Source organism: Phodopus roborovskii, unplaced genomic scaffold, assembly GCF_943737965.1.
Source record: "Phodopus roborovskii unplaced genomic scaffold, PHOROB, whole genome shotgun sequence".
In the NCBI taxonomy this organism is placed as follows: domain Eukaryota; kingdom Metazoa; phylum Chordata; class Mammalia; order Rodentia; family Cricetidae; genus Phodopus; species Phodopus roborovskii.
Genome location: NW_026125287.1, coordinates 93,608 through 117,996, shown reverse-complemented (window position 1 = coordinate 117,996; position 24,389 = coordinate 93,608). Strand labels below are relative to the sequence as shown.

The following is a 24,389-nucleotide window of genomic DNA, read 5'->3' as shown; positions in this document are numbered from 1 at the left end:
CCTCCTTTAGCTGGACCTGCTGGGGAAGAAGGTACAGCAGGAGCCCTGTCACCCTCAGCCCGGGCCTGACCCAGCAGTACAGGTACTGAACTTTAGAGCTCATACTACCAAAGGCCATAGACCTCAGCAAAGGAGCCAATTAAAATGGTCTTTAAAGGTTCCAATCTAGCTGAGAGGGCCCATTTTGCTATGGTGTATAGCAATTTTGTTGGGATGCAGTCTTAAGGGCTTTCCTTTCTTTCGACTTAATGTCTATTACCCATTCCTGATGTTAACAGCTGTGAAAAATCCATGTTGTGTTTCAGAGAACACCAGTGATTTTGTTGTAAAATCCCTATAATCTTGGAGTTAGCAGGTCTGAAAAGCATGTTCACTGCCAATTAACATGTTCTGCTGAAGGTGTAAGAGACCACCACATTATTAAAAAATAAAGAAAATACAGTGTAACTTTACAACTTTACAATGTTAAAGCACACACATGGTATGGCTTTACATTATTACATACCTAACACACACAGTATGACTTTACATTATTAAAACACACACAGTGCAAACACACACACACACACACACACACACACACACACACACACACTGACTAGTTTGTTGTGAGAATCCATACCCAGCATGCACTAGTCTGCCTGTGACATTGCCTTCTCTTTAGAGGCCAATCTGAGCTGGCCAGCATTTTCTAAAGGGAAATTGGACATTAAGTACATCAAGATGCTGTTGGGGACACAGATATAACAGTGTTTATATTCTCTCATGTCTCATATTTCTTTATCCTTTTCTGCAGAAGGAGACAAATGGCAAGCAAAAAACGAGAAGTCCAGCTCCAGGTGGGTCTGTCCTGCCAGCTGGTCTTTGTCTGGTGCAATGACATTTTCTACATCTTACAATGATTTTCTTTTTGTAGTCAATCATCAACAGTCAGAACCTATGGGATGAGATGTTGCTGAATAAAGGCCTAACAGGTACTGGGGCACTCTCATCTCTGTATCCAGGGTTTGTCCCCTAAGCACTTGGGGACACTTTGCAGAATTCTGTTTCAAAGCTGCCTTCTTGCTCATTTGGGGCGGGAATGTGCCAGTCTCTAATTCTTGGACTCTGTCTTTTCATTAACATCACCATCTTCTAGTGATTGATGTATACCAGGCCTGGTGTGGACCTTGCAAAGCTGTGCAAGCTTTATTCAGAAAACTGAAAAATGAACTGAACGAAGATGAGATTCTTCATTTTGCCGTTGTAAGCTTTATATTTTCATCCAACTTGTTTCCTGTTACATCAGGACTGAAGGACTCCCCAGTATTTCAAGTATTGTCTTAACTTCAACCTGCCAATCTTCACTCTAACCAATGTTTGCTTTTGAGTTTTACTATATGTTTAGTTCTATAGTCTGAGAATTAGTTATGAATTTTACCTAGTTTCTGTGATGCTGAGATAATTCATCATGACTGTAAACCTTAGGAAAATATAAAAAATGGACATATGTCTGTTGATATTTCTTTTACTTAATGATATGGTCAATATGTGTCCCTGAGGACATTAAGATTGTGGGGTGCTGTGTCCTTGGGATCATGGAGTAGATCCCTAGATACTTATCTATGCATAAATATTTCAAAGGAAGTAATTTCTCTTTTCATCTATTAATTATAAAAAGTGATGAGGTTAAATATCATAGTCAAATTTATTTAACTCATATTGATTATTCGATTTATCTATATCCAGTTAACAATTGGTTAGAATCTTATTGTCCAATGTGTCGTTGTGTACGAATAGAACACTTGAGATCTATCTTGATTAATTTCAGGAATGAATTTTTAATTTTAATCAATTTAATCTTAAAAACTGAGGACTTTTGAGATAGCACAGGGGGGTAAAAGCACTTGCTGGCAGGCCCGGTGACATGAGTTTGATCCCTGGGACTCAAATGGTAAAAGTAGAGATAGATTCCCTCTCTTTGTCTATCTGCCTGCCTGCCTGCTTATCTGTCTGTCTTTCTGTCTCTCTTACACACAAGTAAATTTTAAAAACTTAAAAACTGATATTACTAAATTAAATTATTGTGAAATTTAATATTTGGCTATATAAATCTACTTGTATTAGAGGTCAATTATTTATTAACAATTATTTAATATTAATCACTTTTAAGATTTATTATGGAAAGAGTATTTTCACATTGAATACATATTGAACTGATATTGAGTTAAGGAAAATAATGTATTACTTTACTTTCACCTGTTTCTTTCATGTGACTACCAGAGAAGCTAAAATACATTTCTCTTAGACAGATGCATACCTGAGTCAGTAAGGTATAAACTGCTGAAACAGTGAACCCCAGATCTATAAGCTGCATAGTCTGTGAGCAAACATGAAACATCCACCCACTGCATGTTTTTGGTGTATGCCTTCACTGCCCTTCATGACACCCTTGGAGTCAGTTTACTTCCTGACCTCACAGACTGTCAACTAGCCAACCCCTTCTGCACAAACATTTTGTTCTTCTTTTCTTAATAATTTTAAATTTTGTACACATATGTGTCTCTGTGTATCTCCATCTCGCCTCCCTCCCATTTTTCTGTGTTTGAGTCTCTCTGTGTGTAAGACATTGTGTGTGGGTGCATGCATGTTGAGTGCAAGTGTACCAAGAGGCCAGAGGTGTTCGAGCCCCTGGAGCTGGAATTACATGTGGCTGGAAAAGCATTGCTTTCCTAAGAGGGCAAGGGAGACAGCCCCACACCTGTAGGACAGCACTGAAAGAGAAAGTCTGCCTGGGTGGGAGGACAGTCAAGTTCAGTGTGGAGCCAGAAGAGAGCTATCAGGAAGGAGTAAGAGATATTCTTTGCATCAAGGACACTTGGGCTGGATTGGAGGAGTAATGGCAGGACCAGACAGAGAGGAAGGTAGAAACACAGAGGTGAGTTTGGCTAAAGGCACCAAAGAACACAGGGCTTGAGTTACTAATGCATGCAGTTTGATCCTTAACACAACTGTCACAAACCCAGAAAATGTTGCAGTCCCAGAAAAATGATACATATACACATCTCTATGTCATTTGGACATAGCATACAGAATAGGGTGAATATTGATTTCTCATTATTGTCTAAAATATTTACAATATCCTTCAGGCTGAAGCTGACAACATTGTGACTCTGCAGCCATTTAGAGATAAATGTGAGCCTGTGTTCCTCTTTAGTCTCGTAAGTACAGCTTTTGTCATCTCATTATCAGAGTCTTGTGAAGGAGCAGGTAACATTGAAAATTACCACAGAGCTGTTTTCTGGTGATAGTAATTGCACACTGTTTGCCTTATCTCTGTTTGTCTGATAATAAATTTAATAATATGCCTTCAGGGAGCTTGTTAAGACTATCACATACTGAACTGATTAGAAAAAAAGACAAATAAATTGGCATTGACCTGAGTGAGAAACTGTTCTCAGATGAGCTACAGCAAAGCAGTAGTTCTAAGAACTCATGGATTTGTGTGAAAGTGACTGTCTAATCATTCTTTCTAATGCATTCTGCTCCCATCTCCATGTTTACAAATGTTTAGGAATATCATGGAAAATTTATTCCCGAGTTGTTCTCATTGTTTTCTTCACAGGGGGTGGAGGTGATCTTATTTCTTCTTTACACTTGTCTGCATATACCTATATTTTGCATTGTACGACAACTGCAATAATCAGAAAACAGTATAATAAACATTGTTTCCTAAGTGCACTTAAATCTTTAACCATGTGGTAGTCAAGAGAAGTGTCAGCCAAAGCAAATATCACTTGGTCAACCTTCTAGTCCTGGGTACTTAGTTTTCAATAGTAGAAATAATTATTAATAGCACATCTTGTATAAAACTTCTTGCAACTATTTCAAAAATTGAATTATTGACTTAAAGAAATAAAAATACATCATGTTCTTGCATTATATTGACTGTATAAGTACTTGATTTCCAGCTTTTGAAGCAATATGGCCTTTGTGTAGAGTGACAGTTTTGAAGCCACCTATCATGTATATAGTTTATGGAATCAGGATGAGAAACTGCACAAAGGCAAGGACCATCTGCTTCAGAACATTCTGCCTGCAAAAAGTGGTGATATTTTTCTCTCAAATTTTTGTAAGACCTTGAGCAAAGTAGAGGTCTCTTTTACTTCCTATCACTTATACTTCAGTTGCTTTATTTTCCTATGTTTGATAGAATTCACTACATTTTCTTAATTTTCTTTTTTCCCACCTCAGTCCTGTCACTTCTGATCTTAGAGTAAATTCTGTTCATAACCTTACAGTTTGTCATGTGGTTCAAAGTCTGACTTACAAACCCATGTTCTCCTGTCCTCCTGGAGGTTTCCTTATCTATGTTGACACATCACTCTGCCCTGGCTTGTAAATTCTTAGTATCCTTTCCATCAAGGTTCTTTCCTCCCAGGGAAAGAACCATCCACTAAGCCCTGTGTTCAGGCCTTAGGCACTCTGTTCTGAACACACCACATGGAGGACCATTTATGGGAGAATAGTATTCCCTAACTACAAAACTGCCCTCCAGCTGACCATTCATTACATAAACTCTCCCATCCCAACCTCTTTTATTAGCCAGGCTTCTCAGCTAACAAAAGCTTCATTCTAGCAACAGCTCTGCTCAAGAGAATTGTCAGGCTGGTATCATCAGACTGAGAATACTTAGACCTCCAACAAACACAGGCAGACATCTTCTCTTGCCTTCCACTCTTTCCCACAATGCAGAAAAGAATCTTCACAATTGCAATTTTAATTATGGGGCTGGAGGGATCGCTCGGCAGTTAAGTGCACATCACCCATACCAGGGTCTCACAGTCATCTGTAACTCCAGCACCAGGCATGCACACGTGCATGCGCATGCGCACAGGCACAGACACACACACACACACACACACACACACACACACACACACACACACACCATTCAAAGTCCTTATTTCAGTAGTCTAATGGTTTTTGGCTGAGGGAGTGATGTCTTCTTCCAAGGTGGCCAAGGCTTCATATTGTCTGGATCTCTCTGGGTGTTGAGACTATGCATAGTGAGTTTGTTTAATAAGGTTAGATACACACCATCATGCCTGGTTCTATGTCCATAAACAGATGCCTAGTGCATTGCATATAGTAAAAAAGAAACAGACAAAGAGGGTATAGCATCTATCTTAGTTTATTAATCTGACACAACAGTCATCTACCAGCCATGTCTTAATTGAGGAATTGCTTGAATCAAATTGAATCAGATTGGGCTGTGGACATGTTCCTGGGTGCTTGGCTCGATATTGATTGATGTAGAAGGACCCAGCCCCTTGTAAGTGGCACTTTCTTTAGGCATGCAGTCCCAACCTGTATAAGAATGCTGGAGGGAAAGCCAGAAAGCAATTTCCTCTATGGGTTGTACTTCAAGTTCCCTCAATCATAGATTGTGATAGAGAAGAATAGCCCATATAGACATTTTCCTTCCCAAATTGCCTTTGGTCAGTGTGAACAGCAACATAAAGGAAATCAGAAACTCAGTAGACCAAATTAAAGGATCTTCCTAGAATCCCTCCCATTTAAAGCAAATATGAATGAGGCATGTATCTGGTGAGTGCTCCTGTACATGATGAGGATACAGGCAGACCTGGCTGGTAGCATAAGGATGCTTAAGAAGATGTGGATACAGCCATGACTTGTGTAGAGGACAGACAAGTGTGGAACTCTAATCACTGACGTTACCAAATCAAAGTGAACTGTCCCATCATTTATTACTTTCAAATGGCTGATTATAGTATCCTAAAGATGATTGGCTGGAATATGGGATCAAGGAGAGAGAACTTAGTCCAGAGTATATGTTAATTATTGATTTAACATGAAAATGAAAGTCTCTTAATAATCTCCTTTCTCTTGTAGAATGGTAAAATTGTTGCAAAGATTCAGGGTGCAAATGCACCACTTATCAATAAGAAGGTCATTAACTTGATAGACGAAGAGAGGAAAATTGTAGCAGGTGAAATGATTCGTCCTCAGGTAACACTATTGATGAATGGCAATTATAACTTTTGAAATGGACCATACTTTGTGTTCTCCTAAAGCATTTTCCCTAATTAGATGTGTCAGGCCACTTTATGTCACTGTGGTAAAATACCCAAAGCAGTTGGCTTATAAAAAGGAGAGGTGTGGTTAGGCTCCTGGTTTCACAGGAGTCACTCTATTGTCTATCCTTCCTATTGCTGCTTCAGGGTTGTGACAAGGCAGCACATCATGTTAGGCACTTTGTAGAGAGCCAAGTCACTCTATTTATGGGGGCTGAGAACTGAAAAAGAAAGAGAGGAATAGACCAGTGTCACACAGACTCCTTCAAGGGCATGTCTCAAATGAATTATGTTGTTGCAACTAGGCCTTACTTAAAACTGTCCACAGTCTCCCACTAGCACCACAGACTTGGGCTTCAGCCTCTGACAAATGAGTCCTCAGGGACACTTTATGTGAATTATAGTGCTTTCTATCTGTCTGGGTGCTGACATGATACAGCTTCCTCAGGAAATATCCTGCTACTGCAAATCAAAGAATAATTTGTGTTTTGCCTTGTATTCCCCTTGCCTTTCAATTACCATTAACATCATTTCTAGGCATTCTTTGACTATAACACTAAAGTAATTGTCTACTTACAATTATCTGTAACGTGTACTGTTTTTCCGCCTGCCGCCGCTGGTCTTGTCCTGCTGCCGCACCAGCCCCAAATAATGCACAGAGACTCTGTATTTGATACAATGCTGTTGGCCCTGTTACTTGTTTCTTATCGGCTAGCTCTGCCTTAATTATTAACCCATTTCTGCTGATCTATGTATTTCTCTTACCGGGAGCCGGTGGCATACTGCTTTCTCCAGACTCTCCATCTTGACTCCTCCTTCCTACTTCCTATTTCCTCCTTGTCTCCTAGTCCCTCCTATCTTCCTTTCCTATTGGCCAACAGTGCTTTATTATTAACCAGTATGAGAAACATACAGAATGACATCTCCCATCAATTATCTTTCACAGTATATGGAAATTCCACTAGTAGATCAAACTGAAGAAGAGCTGGCGGAATCACAGTATGAAAGTGTTGGTAAGTAAGAAAGCAAAGGAGTCTGGTAACTGTTCTGCATGTGGAGCCCTTCACTATGCTGCTGTGGCAATGAAGAGCTGTTGTATTGGTGAGAGTCAGTACAGGCTGTTCCACTGTATAATGGCTCGTGTCTTTTGTCTAAAGACCTTCAAAGCTTACCCAGGAGCAAGGGTTCCTTTCTATCTTCTGCAAATGATCTGGGAGCCACTTTCCAGTTCATCTTTTACTTTCAAATCTTGAGAAAAATAATTTCTTCTTTGAATTCAATGTTTTTTACTTATTCTCAGTTGAAAATCCCATGCCTTTACTGGAGTCTCTACATCAGTATTACTCAACCTGTGAGTCACAATCTCTATGAAGTCAAAGGACTCTCTCATGAGGATTTCCTAAGACTGTCAGTAGCTATTGACATTTAATAAGGATCAGGAGAAACAAATAGGCTGAATAGATGTTTACTCAGGGAGAAATAGGCTGAATAGATATTTATTCAGGGGGAAATAACTCACAACATAGACAGATGAACACCAGCAGTTTCCTGGTCCCAAAGATGCCACTGGATGTCCTCCTGTACCTGTGCTGCAAGAAAGAGAGCTCTCTGAGCTCTTCCCTCAGCCTTAGTTCCCCAGGTCACGACCAGCCCTGTCTCCACCCCCAATGGACGTGGTCTATGCCACAGATGCGAACAAGGTGAATATCTCACTACACTTCCTCTTTTAGTCTAAAGAAAAGATTTGGGCTAGATACAAAAACTATATCCAAAACAGTGAATAACAAGTGTTCTCTAAGAAAAGGAAAATTGAGAACATACAAACTTAAGGCCTAACTATCTAGTCCTAGGATGAAGTTCAAATGGGGTTTACAATAGAGTTGTCCTAAGCTGGAGAGCTTAAGTCTAGTACCTAATATATCTAACTAGGAAGAGAGAATAATAGTTGTGATAATTTAATCCTCAACCTCATCAAAGGCCTGAGAAGGAAAATAATAATACTAGGGTAGGCAGGAAATGCGGATGGGCAACTTCCAAAACAGGATAGAAACAGCATGCTACCTGGACAGTCACCCAAGGTCTCACAGCAATGTTGGTACAGCCAGTTTTGGCTAAGGCCTAGAGTATCTGGCAGACCACAACAAAAGCAGGAAGGTAAAAAGGCTGTCTTACCCTGACTTGGCAGGGTTCAGCAGTCATCTATGTTTGTCTCCTTCAAGCACATAGGACCGCACGTCCAAATCAGTGGTCGAGGTGGGGGGCAGTTCTTTGCCCAAGAGACCATAGCTGAATGGACTTCAGGAGGAGTGACAACAGTGTCGGAGATTTTTCGGGAAGGTGCATGGTGCTGTCAGGAGCAATAGTGTCTCATGTCAACAGAGTACTAATATTAAAACATTTAAATGCCATATTCTGCAGGTCTATGAATTCTTTGAAGATTAAGCATCTATTTCTGACTAATCTCATAGGTATAGGAAACATGGGTGAAGATAATCTGTAATACGCAGGAACTTAGTTATAACACTGATTGACACTGCCCTGAGTAAAGTAATACAACTATGTACATATATACACATGTAAATCCCTAAAGCAGAGATAGAATAGAAATGTCTAGACCAGAGACAGAACTATAAAGTGCAGCATGATAAAAATATCCTAAATTGTATCAATATACAAAATTGTCTTGAACATAAGTAAAAGTATACATACATAGAATATGGTAAGAATATTGTGCAAAAACATCATAATTAGAGAGATTTTCACAATATGACAAAACATACAGTTTATATACAATTCTGGGAAGGTAATAAACTTAATTTTACATAGGTTAACACATATAAGAATCTATAACCATGTAAGCTGTATGATACTATTATGTCACTATTACTAAAATAATTCACATAAAGATAGGCTAATCTAATCTACCCATATCCCATCTAAACCATACCTTTTCCAACCATACCTTATCCCTGTCTAAAAGAGAAGATACCAGAGTCTAAGCGTCACCTTCCATACCCAACCCTAAGATGAATATTTTCCCTAAATGCTTAGAGTAGGGAAAGGGGGCGTTGTTATCTTAAGATTACTTCCTGCTGAACTGGGACAATGATTGCTCCATGGGATCCTGTAGGAAGAAAATTTTTAGCAACAAAATTTCGACAGGACTGGCTGTGACATGTGTAGCTAGTCACTGTGTGGCAGGAAATGTTCACTGGAGTTCTATCTGAAATTCTGGCCATGGTGTAATAAGTAGGTACACCATAATAGCTAGCTAGTCAGGAGTTGTCTCAAGCAAAACAGTCTCAAACCGTTTTTAGGGTGATGTTTGTAGTCCAGATGCATCAGGTTGAGTCAAGTGGAAATGACAAAGTGGGCCCCATTTTCTTTCCAGAGAGTTCAAGGATTGCTGTTAGGGATTGTTATTATTACTCATGGAAAACTTAAACATCAATATCAAAGTAAAATTTTCAAGTTTTTAGGTATGCATATAGGGAAAGGCAACATTAAGCATCAAAATGTATATGAGCAAATTAGTACTTCCAAGAGAAAATTGCATATAATCAAATGAGTCCCCAGATTTTGTTTTTTTCTGCCTTACACCAATTGGCTTCTTGATATAAGGCAGAAACTGTGAATTTAATCTTTACAACGTGCTTGAATTTAGAGAAGGAAAGCAAAATCCAACTCCAAAGCCAGCATTGGTTTATATGAATTGGGACTAGAGGAATACTAGATATTAATCTTCTGACGTCAAGATAAAAGAGAAATAGATTTCTGTTTAGAAATAGTTTATGAGAATTAAATATTTTTACCATAAACCAGATTCCTTTTCATTAAGTAATTGTTTCTGGAGAGCTATCTTCTCTTCTGTAGGTACCTACATGTTTAGTGTCTCTTGCCTGTTTGAAGATGGGTGTTTTCTGTTTTCCTGTAAGGACAAAAAAAGAGCACTTTCCCTAACTTTGAGAGGTCTCTGCACATCTCATGGGGCCCAATTTGTTGGATGAATTGTCATTTCTTTACATTAAGATGTTTCTCTTGTTCAACTAGGATCTTGATCAACTCAATTGGTATCCATAGCTTTTCTTCCCCCATGATACAAATGCAAAACTCCTACCCCAACGTAACATATATCCTGGTTTCCATACTGAAGTCAATACATCCTTGAAGTATACCAGATGATTTAGTTCAGAAGTTTTTTTCTATTGTCCAGTGTCTTTCTGCACCTGTTATTCCTTTTTCATTAGCATTAAGAAAGTTTAATGTTAATAAAGCATTATGTAACCTACGATTGGGTATCTTGGTTCCTCCTGCCTATTTATGGAGCATTTCCGTTAAAGTACGATTGGATTGCTTGTCCTGTAGGATTGTGTGGTATACCAGTTATGTGTTTTATGTTATAATACTCAAAAAACTGTTTAAATTTGCTGGAGACATATGCTGGAGCATTGTCAGTTTTCATTTGTGTAGGTATGCCCATAATGACCATTACCTCTAATAGGTGTGTGATAACAGAATCAGCCTTTTCAGAGCTCAGAGAAGTAGCCCATTGAAACCTATAGTGTGGTGCACATATTTTAATTTCCCAAATTCTGCAAAGTGAAACACATCCATTTGCCATATTTCATTTCTATTTATACCTTTAGGGTTACTGCCTTTTGGTAAAGGAGTTTGGTTATAGCATGAGCAAGTAGGACATTTCCTTACTATTTCATTAACTTGTTGCCAAGTGATAGAAAAAATCCTTTTTTAAACCTTTGCTGTTCACATAGTGTTTCTTATGAAACTCCGAGGCTTCTAGCACACTTCTTATTAACAACCGATTAATTTCATCGTTGTCTTGTGCTAGGGGACCTGGCAGACCCCTATGGGATCTCATGTGTTATATATATATATGACGAGTCCTATTTCTGATAGTATCTTGTAAGTGTATAAACAATGAAGTTAATTCTGAATCATTGGGAATAAATTCTGCAGTCTCAATGTGTAATACTACTCTCTCTACGTATTGAGAGTCAGTAACTATATTGAGTGGTTCTGTAAAATCCATAAGTGCCATGAGAATGGCATACAATTCTGCCTTTTGTACAGAATTGTAAGGGCTTTGAACTACTTTACTTTTTCCCCTGATTTATATTCTGCCTTACCAGATTTGTTTGCATCAGTGTAAAATGTAGGAACTCCAGAGATAGGTGTTTTCATACAATGCTGGAAGGATCCAAATCGTTTTCTTTATGAATTTGATTCTTTCATTTTTGGGATAATTGTTGCTAATCATTAATTACTGCATGCTCTCTGTCAATATTCATTATCTTTCCATAAGGAGGAAATTTCTTCATTAGTTAAAGGTACTATAATTTCTGCTGGGTCCCTTCTTGTCAGTTGATGAAGTCTTAATTTACCTTTTATAATCAAGTCGGAGATCTTTTCTATATATGTTTTTAGTTTTTATTTTGTTTATGTGGTAGAAACATCCATTCTAATATGATATCTTCCCTCTGCATCAAAATCTCTGAAGCATATTCTCTAGATGGTAATATAACCAGAATACAGTCTAGTTTTGGATCCACATGGTCCACATGTGCTACTAATATCCTCTTTTCTACCCATTCTAATTCCTTTTCAGCTTCAGCTGATAGTATTCGTGGACTATTCAAGTTCTTGTCCCCTTTCAGGGTCATTTTCAAGTTTTTCAAATCATTCATTTCTATTCCAATAATGGGTTGTAGTTGAGAAATCTCTCCTAGTAATTTTTGAAGATCATTAAGACTCTGGTAGCGATCTCTCCTAATCTGTACTTTTTGTGGTCTAATTTTCTATAGACCTATTTTATATCCTAAGTAGTTGATAGAATCTCCTTTTTTGTATGCTTTTGGGTGCAATTTGTAATCCCCAACGAGCTAAAACTTTTTTTACTTTCTCAAACATTGTTTCCAAAATTTCTACTTTAGAATAAGCTAACAATAATATATCATCCATGTAATGGTAGATTATGGATTGTGGAAACTGTTTACTTAATTATTTCCAACGTTTTTTGCACAAAATATTGGCATAGAGTGGGGCTATTTAGCATTCCCTGTGGCAAAACCTTCCATTTATATCGCTTCACTGGTTGAGAATTATTGTAATAAGCTACAGTGAAGACAAATTTCCTTTATCTTGTTCTTGTAAAGGTATAGTGAAGAAGCAATCCTTTAAATCAATAATTATAATAGGCCATTCTTTAGGTATCAAAGAAGGCAAGGGCATTCCAGGCTGTAGAGAATCCATTGGCTGAGTAACTTTATTGATGGCCCTCATGTCTATAAGCATTCTCCATTTACCAGGTTTCTTTTTGATAACAAATACAGGAGAGTTCCAAGGGCTGGTAGATTCCTCGATATGTCCAGCATTTAGCTGTTCCTGAACCATGTTTTCTAAAGCCTCTAACTCTTCAGAGGTCAAAGGCTAATGTACTACCCAGACAGGTTGAACTGTTAGCCATTTTAAGGGTAGGGCTTTTGGTTCCTCTGTTTGTTTGGCACTTTTATTATGTTTTTGTATAGCCTGGATATTTGGTGTCTGACTTGTGTAGTATTTTATAATACTTTTTCCACAATCATAAGGTCATTTATGGTTCATATCTAATACTGGAGGAATGTTAATCTGTGCATTCCATTGCTGTAATAGATCATGACCCCATAAGTTTATTTCTATATCAGCCACATATGGTCTCAACCTTCCTCTCTGTCCTTCTGGTCCTATACATTCAATCCATCTCGTGCTCTGTTTTACCTGAGACAGGGTTCCAATCCCTAAGAAGTGAACATTTCCTCTTGCAGGGGCCATCTTGGAGGCCAAGATTTATTAGTTATGATAGTTATGTCAGGCCCTATGTCAACAATCTCTCCAGTCTGTTATTCATTTTAACCATCAATCTAGGCCTATGACTATTTATAGAGGTTTGCCAAAATATACATTTTTTGTTTCCTTCTTTTGTGTTTGATTCACCTTCTATCACTAGTTTGTCATCTACAGCAGTATGAGTTTTTATGATAGGCACTGGATTTTCTAATTGTCCTGTGGGAGATTGTCCTCCACTGTGATTGGAAATGTCCGGACCACCTTTGACATAGGGGCCTTCAAGAGGCCCCCCCAAGGAATTTCCCAATTGTAAAGGGTTTCCTTGTTTATCTCTGGTAAATCTACATTCATTGGTCCAGTGTCTGCCTTTGCAACACCTTCTACATATCCCAGAAGGCTGAGGCTGGGAGTGTTATTTCTAGAAATAATTTGCCTACAATTTTTTTTAGATGTCTTATCCTATCACAGTTAAAATATCTGACACTTTGATATCTTTTCAAACCTTTGGAGATAGCTTCTCCTACTCAAGCTTCTATGTCACCATAGTTAAGACCTCTGTTATCTTTATGTCTTCTCGGACTTTTAGATATGGCTTCTCCTACCCAAGCTTCAGTGTTATTGTCATTATACTCAATGTTGGCTGTATATAAGACCCATTCATACAAGGGTGCTGATTTGATTTTTAAAGGCCAAAGCACCTGTTTGCACTGTGGATTTGCATTCTCATAAGCTAATGATTCTATGAGTATTTGCCTAGAATCTGTATCTGCTACCTCTAATTGTATTGCCCTAGACAACCTTTCTAGAATACACTAAAGCATTCTCTTGGTCCTTGCCTTATCTTAGTATAGGATTCTATCCTCTCCCCTAGTTCATGAACCTTGTTCCAAGCATTCAAAGATGCTATACTGCATAAAGACAAGTTGTGGTCATCATAGGCAGCTTGAGTTTCTGGCTCCTGGGTGAAAACCAGGTCCAGTGAAAATCCGGATCCCACTTCTGACACCAGATATTGACATTTAATAAGGATCAGGAGAAACAAATAGGCTGAATAGATGTTTATTCAGGAAGAAATAACTCACAACATAGACAGACGAACACCAGCAGGTTCCTGGTCCCAAGGATGACTCTGGATGTCCTCCTATCCCCGTGATGCCAGCAAGAGAGCTCTCCGAGACCCCCTCCTCAGCCTTAGTTCCCCCAGGTCACTTCCAGCCCTGTCTCCATGCCCCAATGGGCATGGTCTATGCCACAGGTGTGGACAAGGTGAATATCTCACTACAAGTAGCAGAGTTACAGTTATGAAGTAGCAATGAAAATAATTTTATGGTTGTGGTCACCACAACATGAAGAACTGCATTAAAGGGTTGCAACATTAGGAAGGTTGAAAACCACTGCTCTGTGTATTTGTGTATGCATCTGTTTTACTATATGCACATCTGTTTGACTGTGTGCATGTACTTGTGTGCTTGTGTTAAACTCATGAGCACACACTTATAACTTGGGTTATACTCACGGGTGTGTAAGTTCATTCCTTGTGGTGGTATAAAGATGAAGACTTACTTGCACCCAGGATATGAAATGATGAAAGTGTAAACTGTCAGTTTGGCTAAATCCAGGATACAAATGCCTGTGCATGTATATGTGGGATCATCTTGATCAGGTTATCTGAGGTTGGAAGACCTTTGCACTTGTAGGTGGTACTGTTACCATTCGTTACTTGAATTCGGGCCTTGAAAAGCAGAAAACAGACTAATAGCTGAACAGTTGCCTTCATTCATCACTCTTGCCCTCTTGACTGGGGATGTGATAATAAGCAGCTGCTTCAACATCCCTCCATTTTGGCTTCCCCACCATGGAGGACTATTTCCTTGATCTATGAGCCAGAATAAACCCTTTCTGGGGTAAGTTGTTTTTGTTATGTATTTTATCATACTAACAGGAAAGGTAACTAAAACAACTGGTATAGGGAATTTACGATAAGAGTGCATTTCTTACTTGGTAGCTCTGTTGCTTTGTGATTTATATTTGCACAATGCATGACTGAAGATTCACTCATTTTAATACTGAGTTACTGAATTACAATGTTTGTAATTCAACGGTATGAGAATTGTATCAAAATTACACATGTCTATATATTCATATCATGTCTCCTTAATAACCCAGACATTATCAATTCATATTTCTAATTGCCAGATTTTTCATTATCCTGGTTCTGAGCCAAGAAAATTAATTTTTTTTTCTCTTAGGGGAAATTTACAACATGGCTATTATTAAACCTGATGCTGTACTCAGGAGAAAAAATATAGAAGTTAAGGAAAAAGTAAGTAATAACAAAAGTTGTTTGACTTAATTGCAAAATAATAGCTTATGATAAAATAGAACACACTGTATTGCTGTTCCTAGCTCCCTCTATAGGAGTTTGCTTATTCTGTCTTACAAAGATCTCCCAGTGTATCTCCCTTGAATTATCTGCTTTATCACCACCCTACAGAAACTTTCAGAATTTTAGATATTAAATGGAATTGTTATAAAAGTTCTTTTTGTTTAGCTATTAGTGATACAACAATGCAATAAACTCACATTAGCTTGCTTTTTTTTCTTGTATATTACGAATAATGGCACTTTTCAATGCATGATAGTTTAAGAAGCCATTCAGTGCTTTCTTTTAGACCCAGAACACACACACACACACACACACACACACACACACACACACACACACACACACGTATATAAGATACAATTTTCAGAGTTCCTTACATATATGTGAAAATGATTTTAACTCAGATGAGTAAACACTTCTTGTAAAAAGTCAAAGTGACTAATGTCTTCTTTCTAGTTTTTTTTAAATTTAGTATCTTAAAGTGTTCCTTGTACTGATAGTGTTTCACCTGTTGGCTTAGGTTTTATTCCTAGGTATTTTCTTTTTGTTTTAATAAGGTTTTCTCTGTTTTTGGATGAGTGCATGTTTGTTACCAGTGCATAGAAATGCTGGTGATTTTGATTTTTTTTTTTTTTTTTTTTTTTTTTTTTTTCGTCTTTTCCACCCTGATGCTTTTCTGGAGTTTGTTAGCTCTGATTCTCTAATTGAGTCAACAAGATTGTTTAAGTATAATGTCATGCCATTTTCAAATGGGGATGACGTATCTTCCTTCTTATTTGAATTCCTTTTGTTTCTTTCTCATACATTCTAGCTTTATCTAAGATTCCTAGCTATGGATATCAAGTAGTGTATTGTATAAGAATAGAGATAGTAAAAACTCTTGTGTTATTCAAAAGTTTAGAGGCATGCTCTCACTGTTTCTGTGGCTATCATAGTATTGGCTGCAGGTTCTCCATAGACAGCTCTTATTATGTTTGGATGTGCTCCTCCTATCTCTAGTCTCTTCAGGGATTTTCTTATGAAAGGGTATTTAACTTGTCAAAGCCTTCTCTACTCAGGTCCAAATGAGCATTCTGTTTCTGCCCTTTATTCTATTTATATGCTTCATTACATTTATTGGTTTGTGTCTGTGGAATAAATCTTGCATCCTGAGGTGAAATCAATTTGGTCAAGTTGTATGATCTTAATGTATTTTTGAATATAGTTTGCAAGACTTTAAGAATTTTTGGGTTTGTGTTCCCTGGGGAAATTGATCTGTAGGTTTTTTTCTTTGTTGTGTCCCTCTCCTGCTTTGGTATCCATGCAATGCTGGCTTTAAAGAGGGAATTTACTAGTAATATTCCTTCAATTTCTGTTTTATAGGATAGTTGGAGGAGCATTAATATTTGCTCTTCTTTAAAGGTTTGGCAGAAATCATCTGGACCTGAACTTGTATTTGTTGAGCGGTTTTTGTGTTACTACTTCAATCTTTCTAACTTATGGATTCATCTAAGTTGTTTATATTTTCTTGATTGAATGTTTGTAGGTGACACCTATGAAATTTTTCATTTCTTCTAGATTTTCCACTGTTTTGAAATATAAATTTTCAAAGAACTCATTGATGCTTCTCTATATTTCAGTGGAATCTGTAGTAAATTCCCCCTTTATATTTCTTTCTAGGTCTTCTTTCTCTTTTAGTTATCTTGGAAAGATGTGTCCCATCTTATTCTATCAGAGAATTGAGTCTTTGTTTAATTGATTCTATATAATGTTGTTTTAGTCTCCAATTTAATAATATCTATCCTGATCCTTATTGTTTCTTACTATCACTTAGATTCTGCTTGGGGTCTAACTGTAAGTTATTTTCTTGAGAATTCTCAGATATTTTTTTCCTCCTTCCCAAGATACTTGTGATGTAAACATTAATAGCTGTAAAGTTCCCTTCTATACCTGTCTTAGGTATCTCTCAAAGGTGTTGGTACATCATTATAGTTTTATCGTTATTTGGTTTCAGGATCTTTTCAAATTTCCTGTTTTGTTGATTCAATGACTTCTTAACATTCAAAGGTGTATTATTTTGTCTCAATGAACTTATGTAGTTTCCATTTATTCCTTATTATGGGTTTCTAGTTTGATGGGACCATGATCTGATAGAATAAAGAGAGTTGCTTTCTTATATTTGGTAAGTATTTATGACCTAGAATGTGGTCTCTTTAAATATGTTTCTATGAACTACTGGGAATATCTTGCTCTATATCTGTCAAATGGAATATTGTTTATCTGTCTGTTGATGCATATCTGTTTGCTTTGAGGATGCATTGCTGATTTTCAGTTTGAATGATGAATCTGAAATTGAGACTTGGGTGCTGAAATCACCTATATCATGGTCAATCTGACTTTTGAGTTTCACTAGTGTTTGTTCCATAAAATTTATGGCTAAACATTTGGTTCATGTATAATTGTTATAGCATATATTCTTGCTGAATCATCCCCTTCTTAAATATGTAATGTCTTTAGGAAATTTATTCTTACTAATTTTTGCTTTATATATACCTAATCTGATACCAGGATTGTTATGTCAGGTTTTCTTCAGTTTCTGCTTCCTTGGTAGATTGTTATCTAATCATTTGACTCCCAGTCACACACCTTTACCAGTGAGGTGTGTTTCCTGGAGATCATAGGATCTAGTATTTCAATTGAGTTAGCCTTCAAAAACAGAAACATAGGAACAAAAGAAGCTAAAATAATTTTGACATGGAGAAGCATTTTCAAATTTCACTTGTATGAATAATTCAGACAGTTGTGTGTGTGTGTGTGTGTGTGTGTGTGTGTGTGTGTGTGTGTGTTTTCTTGGAATTATGTTCCTACTTTTCCCATCTTTTTATGTTAGGATTTCCAATTTTGAGTCCAATTTTGAAATTTTTTATTGAAGTTTTAAAAACATATCTGGGGAGTGAGTATCAAAGGAACCTTTTTATGAATTTCTGAGCTACTTCAGATCCTGTGAATTTTTTTGGGGGGGGGTCTTTACCTGAAAAGATTAAAACTAGGCAGTTACTAAGTTCTGAAGTAAATAGGTCTATTTTCTTTTACATGTGTTCCTTTGTCATGTTTACTTCTGACCTTACCTGAATTGAAGATTATCAAAGAAGGATTTGTCATAGAAGTACAGGACAACATGTTTCTCCCCGAAGAACTAGTGAGGGAATTCTATAGTCATTTAGCAGACCAGGTAAGAAGGTTTTTAAAAATCCACTGTGTACTTATTTACACACACACACACACACACACACACACACACACACACACACACACACAATTACAGTGGTTGCTATAAATATAGATTTTTATTATATATTAGAAAATTAACAAATCTAACCAACTGAATAAACTTTTGATGACTTGGTGATGTCCACACCCTGGTGATGGCAAAGATGGTGGCTCTGGGATTATCTCCAGTGTAAACAATAGCAACCAAGCAAAACTGAATGGTTTGTTTTTGAAGACTTCTTTCTGCTATGTTCTCTGGAAGGAATAGCCAATTCTTTCCCATCAACTTCCGGACTTGGCTGAAAGTTTTCCTTTCCATCTGATACACAGGGATGCTGTAACCTACTCTTTGTCTCTGTCCTTTCTCTAAGGCTATACCCCAGCAAGTTGTCTTCTTCCTGAAAGAATGAGGTAAAGGCAGTATTTCAAACAATTTTAAAGGGGAATGGTTAAGACTTTGAAAGGGAAACCTATATTTTAAAAAACATTCTGCCTATGTTATGGGCAGTAAATGCATGTGACTATTTGGATTTAAATTTATTCAAACTAAATAACATTTAGAAATTGGAGTCTTATTTATACTATCCATATGACTACTACTCAGTAGCCATATACAGGACTATTGTTAGGAAGTGCCCATTGTGTTACTCAAAGAGAAAACTCTGCTGGTCAGCACTTGAATAACTGTGCAATTCCAGAAATCTCTCTTGCTCTCCTTTTCCATATATAAAAAATAAAGGAAAAATATCTTAGGAATGTCATTCAGAAGCTATTATGTCAGTGAGATTGCTTTCAGTGTGATGAATATACCTGAAAAAAGTCAACTAAAAAGGAAGAAAACTTCACTTTGCCTCATGACTTCAGACATTTTATTCCATGGTGTCCTGGAGCCACAACTTTGGTGTCTGTGGTGAGGCAGAACATCATGTTCAGGAGATCATGGTAAACTAAAGCTGCTCACTTCATGAAGTCTTGAAACAAAGAGTAATTGAAAGGAGATATCAGACTCCTAGTTACTGCTTCAAGAATATACCCAGTGATTGCACAGCCTTCCATTTAAGAGTTTAATTTGCTTTCAGTAGCAATCACGTGGCCATTGGGGAACATTTTGGATCCAAATGTGAGAGTTATTGACTTAGAAACTCTGGGATAGAGCACCAAAAGTTCTCCCCACCACATCTCTCTCTCTCTCTCTCTCTCTCTCTCTCTCTCTCTCTCTCTCTCTCTGTGTGTGTGTGTGTGTGTCTGTTAGTTCTCTGTACAATATATTTATTCATTTTCCCTCCTTTCTCCCAACTCCTTCTAGATTTGCCTCCTCTTCCCAACTCACACAACATAGTGACCTCATTAAAAGGACAAAACAAAATAAAAACGCCATCATGTTTTTTAGTGACACCATGCATAAGATCAGTTCAATCAGAAACCAAGCAAAATCCCAGCATGGAGAGCGGAGGTGTGCATGAAGTCCCACCCTTAGCTATGGTGCTATTAGCAATGATAGCTGCTGGGAGATAATTCATTTTATTCTAGTTTTGGGCCCCTGAACCATGATCCAGTTAAAGACCTCAAATCCAAAAGTATATAAGAAGCTGAAGGCATTTTAACTAGCCCTTCAGGAGATTGCCCACATTCTGGTGTTTGGAAGTAGTTGTTTGCACTATCTTTAAAAAAAAGAATAAAATTATTTTCTATTGGCTGCAAATGTTTATTGTGTAAAAAATGTTCCTGCAAACAGAAGATTTATAAGGGTAACATAGCATTACTAATAACCATGAAAGGGAAGATGTCACTGTTATTCTTTTTTTTTTTCACAGTGACACCCATTTTAATGCCCCTGTGTTGGGATCCCAAGGGAAACATTTCTCTTTTTTTGTAGCCCGACTTTGAAGAGTTTGTATCATTTGTCACAAGCGGCATAAGCTGTGTGCTCATTATATCTCAAGGCCACGAACAAGAGGTTATCCAGGAAGAAACTCAACCTCAGGATGAAGCAGAAGAGGAGGAATCATCTGAGCATCAGGAAGAGACTCACATTAAGTTTGCACCTGTGGTGACAAAGAAGAAACGGGACAGGTAGCTAAGGCCAGAACTTTATCACTCCTAATGTGTCACTTGGTGATGGAGCATAATTCCCAAAGGTCTCAAACATTTTATTTTTTTATCTTTTTATTTTACATGTTGATCCCAGTTCCCTCTCTCTCCCTCCCTTGCTCCCTCTCTCTACCCTCTCTCCCCCCTCACATGCATCCTGACCACCCTCCCCACCCATCCCGGTCTCAAACATTTTTAATGTAGATACCACAAGTTTTCTTTTCAGCCAACCTAGAATATTATGTGTTCAGAAAATGGGCAACTTCCCTGAATGTTTATGACAGGAAAATTAGAAAAGGAGTAGTTTTTCCTGCTGAGCTCTCTAAGCCTGGCACACCATCTGGCCTCATTGTCTCAGGCCTAGAAGGTATATTAAAAGCATCCACTGTCTCAGTCAACCCTGCCCATATTCCTACATTTTCTTCCATCTTCTAGGCTCCCCTGTCTTACTTAAGTCAGTTACTGGTATAAAATTGATGGTGACAAAATAAATGTATACTTTGGCAATAAATTTCCAAATATTTCAAAATGAGCATGCAATTATCAGAATGTTGGTGTTATGTGTTGCTGTCCATGACCCTTATTCTGCTAAAGACTAAAAGCCATAGTTTGATACAACAATTTTGCAAAGACATGCCAGAATGAGTTTGGTGAATAAAAGGCTTTGCAGCTCTGTGTCCCAATGATATTGCATTGTCTGTTGGGGAATTAGAGGATGTTTCCTCCTTTCTTTATAAACTGTAAGTTTTCCCTATGGTTTCTGATCACTTCATATTTCTCTGGTAGCAGTAATTCTAGAATTTGTTTTGCTATTGTATTACTGGACCTAGAACCTACCCAAGTACTCTACCCTTGAACAAGTTTTTTGATGTCATTTAAGATTTTAAGCAGGTTAGAACAACACAAAGGGGAATTCAGTGGATGCTGAAGGGCACCAGCAACAGTGGGAGTTACTTTCAGAGTGATACTATGTGGGCAGAAAGAAGTTTCATATTGTGTTATTAAGCTCTAATTCATTAACATATAAGTTTTCATACAAGTTTGTACCTTAAATTACAATAACCTTAGGTTATATTTTGTATCTCAACAGTTTGCAAGAATATTTGGAACGACAACATATATCTGAGTTTTGTGATGTTGAGGATAATGTGTCTAGGGTTTCTGTGTTCATTGACATGTTATTCCCTGATTTCAAAACCATGAAAAGCATGAATATACAAAGAACCTTGGCATTACTGAGGCCAGAAGTCTATGAGGAAAGAAAAGGTAGGAAGTGAAGCACAAAGTAAGAAGTTGGCGGGTAGGATTTGAAGGTTGAGGTATCACTTTCTCAATAATGATGGGCAAAACAACTTTAGCAGAACTTATAAAGCACTTTCTAGCCTGTGACTGGCTAGAGTCTGTCTCACTATTGTCAGGACACATAAAAGGACACAAGGAGCCTGGACAACTACCTTGTGTTTGCACTGCCTCAGCACAGAGCTCTGGCAGAGGCTTATCCATGGTGTGCCCTAAGTAAGATGTTGTATCAGGTCTATTTCATTTGTAAAAATCAGTAGATTAAGATGACAAAGCATACATAGAGTGCCTGGTACTTCGAGTGTTAGTTTCTATTTTGCTTGCTTGTTTTTCAGTACTGGGGGTGGCTCACAAGCTCTTGTTCTTGTAGCAAAGCACTTCAAACTGAGCTAGTGACCAATCCCTAAGTGCTGAACATTTTAAATCCCATTCTGTAGTTACGAAGCAAATCAAATACCCCAACATGAGTCCAGAGGTTCTAGATAATACCATTCATTCATTCATTCATTCATTCATTCATTCTTTCATAATTTTTTGTTTTGTATGCCTGGTGTCTGGAAACACCATTTGTATAGGGAGCTTTGGCACAATACAGGGATAGCATCATAAAATACTGTATTGTAACTCTAGCTCTATTTATACTTTGGCCAGGTAATTTTTTTGAGGAGTGGGTGCATAGCTCATCACATGCTACATTGTCAAATGTTTACCATCACTTTTGGCCTCTAGATGTCAGGAGTTCCCTTCCAAGCTAAATTGTAACAGCATGGATGTCTCTAAACATTGTCAAAGGCCCTGAACAGGACTGAAAATCATTGAGAATTCCATTTTGTCATCTGCCTTGGGGGTATACAAGTTCTCCCTTTCCATCCCTGTGCCTTGGTTTCTTCTGCTTTTTGTCTTTGAACAGGCTGAAGTATCTGTAAGATGCTGATTAGGAACTAATGTTGAACAAGAGTAGTGAGACACCATATTTTAAAGCAAAAGGCTCAGATTTTGTAACATTCAGTGCACTATTAGCTATTGATTATGGAAATTTCCACATATTAAGTGGCTTAAGGTGAATTTTTTTTTTGCCAATGCTCTTATTTTTATTTTGTTTTTCATGGCTAGGGATTGAGTAGATAGTATGACTTATTGTAAATGAATGCTGTCATGTTGCAAACAATTTATTATTTGTCTACTGCAGCCATGTATTTTTCTATACTTGATAATATGGTGGATTGCTTTACTTTTTGAAGACTGAGCCAGCCTTGCATATGCGCTTGCTTCTTGTGTGTTCTGAAGAACTTTTGTGTCTGTATATGTGGGAAATATTTGTGGTTTCTTTTATGATAATTTGGTTTGTGTGTCAAAATAATGTGAAACTTACATAATGAGGGAAAAGAAAGTCTTTTCTGCCATGTTTTCTGGAAGAGGCAGAATGTTATTCATTTCAAATGTTTCCTAAATAGTTCCTTGGATTTGTTAGAGAAGTTGCTTGGGCCTGGAATTTTCTGTTTGGGAGGTTTTACTCTTTTTTGTTTCTTGTGATTTTTTTTTGTTTTGTATTTTGTCCTTTTGGAATTTTTATCACGAACATGTTGCATTTTAAATGAATAGACTTTATGCTTTTTTTGTCAAACAAGTATCTCATAGCTCCCATGTGCAGAGTTATACTCCTGCCCTGCTTTTCTTGTTTAAACTATCTTGTATTATTATAATATATTGTAATTAATGCTGTAATACAATTACTCTACCTAAACTCAAGTTCATAGTGTGCATGCACTCTTGGTTTTGAACAATCTAGGTGTGGAGAAAACCACATGGTGTCATTTACCCTATGGCAGATTAGAACAGCATGGAGTCTCAGGCCTGAATGTCCCTGTGCTTCCCTTTCTTGTGCACACCCTACCAGAGCTGAGCTCTTTTCTGCCTTTTCAGTTTGTCTTTCCAGAATGATGTCATTGAAACTTCACAGCACACACCCCTTTCAGATTGACTTCTTCCACTTACCAGGGTTGACTAGTATTCTTCAGATCTTTGAAGTTTCGTTGCTCATTGCTTAATAAGTATTGCTGAATAACATTCAGTTGTAAGAGTACAGTAAGAGTGATTTATTAAAGGACATTTTGTCCAGGTTCTTTCACTTTCAAGAATGAACTGCCACAGACATACATGCAGAGGTTCCTGAGTTGACATAAGCTTTCAGTTTAACTAGATAAATAGCTGGGACAATGATTCCTGGACCATGTGGAAAGTTGTATTTCAACTGTGTAAGAAACTGCCAGAGTGCATTTCATTGTAGCTATACTATTTTTTATTCTATTATTAATGAATTAGAGAGTTCTTCTTAGCCTGCATCTTTATCAACCTTTGTACTGTCAGTTTTGTCTGAACTAGTAGATACACAATGGTACCTTATTGCTGTTCTTATTTGAGAGTCCCCCATAAAGTGTATGTAG

The 24,389-nt window shown here is 37.5% G+C and overlaps 1 protein-coding gene across 1 annotated transcript in view; it reads left to right on the top strand.

Annotated features, from left to right (window-relative positions):
- The first annotated feature begins 799 nt into the window (after nucleotides 1-799).
- Nucleotides 800-24,389, top strand: part of LOC127234031 (thioredoxin domain-containing protein 3-like) — a 44,732-nt gene continuing 21,142 nt past the window's right edge. Inside the window, exons 1-10 of the mRNA XM_051200742.1 lie at nucleotides 800-839; nucleotides 917-974; nucleotides 1,139-1,245; nucleotides 3,129-3,200; nucleotides 5,896-6,012; nucleotides 7,024-7,090; nucleotides 15,170-15,243; nucleotides 18,425-18,517; nucleotides 20,432-20,628; nucleotides 21,737-21,912. Of these exons, the coding sequence (XP_051056699.1) occupies nucleotides 807-839; nucleotides 917-974; nucleotides 1,139-1,245; nucleotides 3,129-3,200; nucleotides 5,896-6,012; nucleotides 7,024-7,090; nucleotides 15,170-15,243; nucleotides 18,425-18,517; nucleotides 20,432-20,628; nucleotides 21,737-21,912 (994 nt within the window). The 5' untranslated portion in view covers nucleotides 800-806. The remainder of the gene's footprint in view (nucleotides 840-916; nucleotides 975-1,138; nucleotides 1,246-3,128; nucleotides 3,201-5,895; nucleotides 6,013-7,023; nucleotides 7,091-15,169; nucleotides 15,244-18,424; nucleotides 18,518-20,431; nucleotides 20,629-21,736; nucleotides 21,913-24,389) is intronic.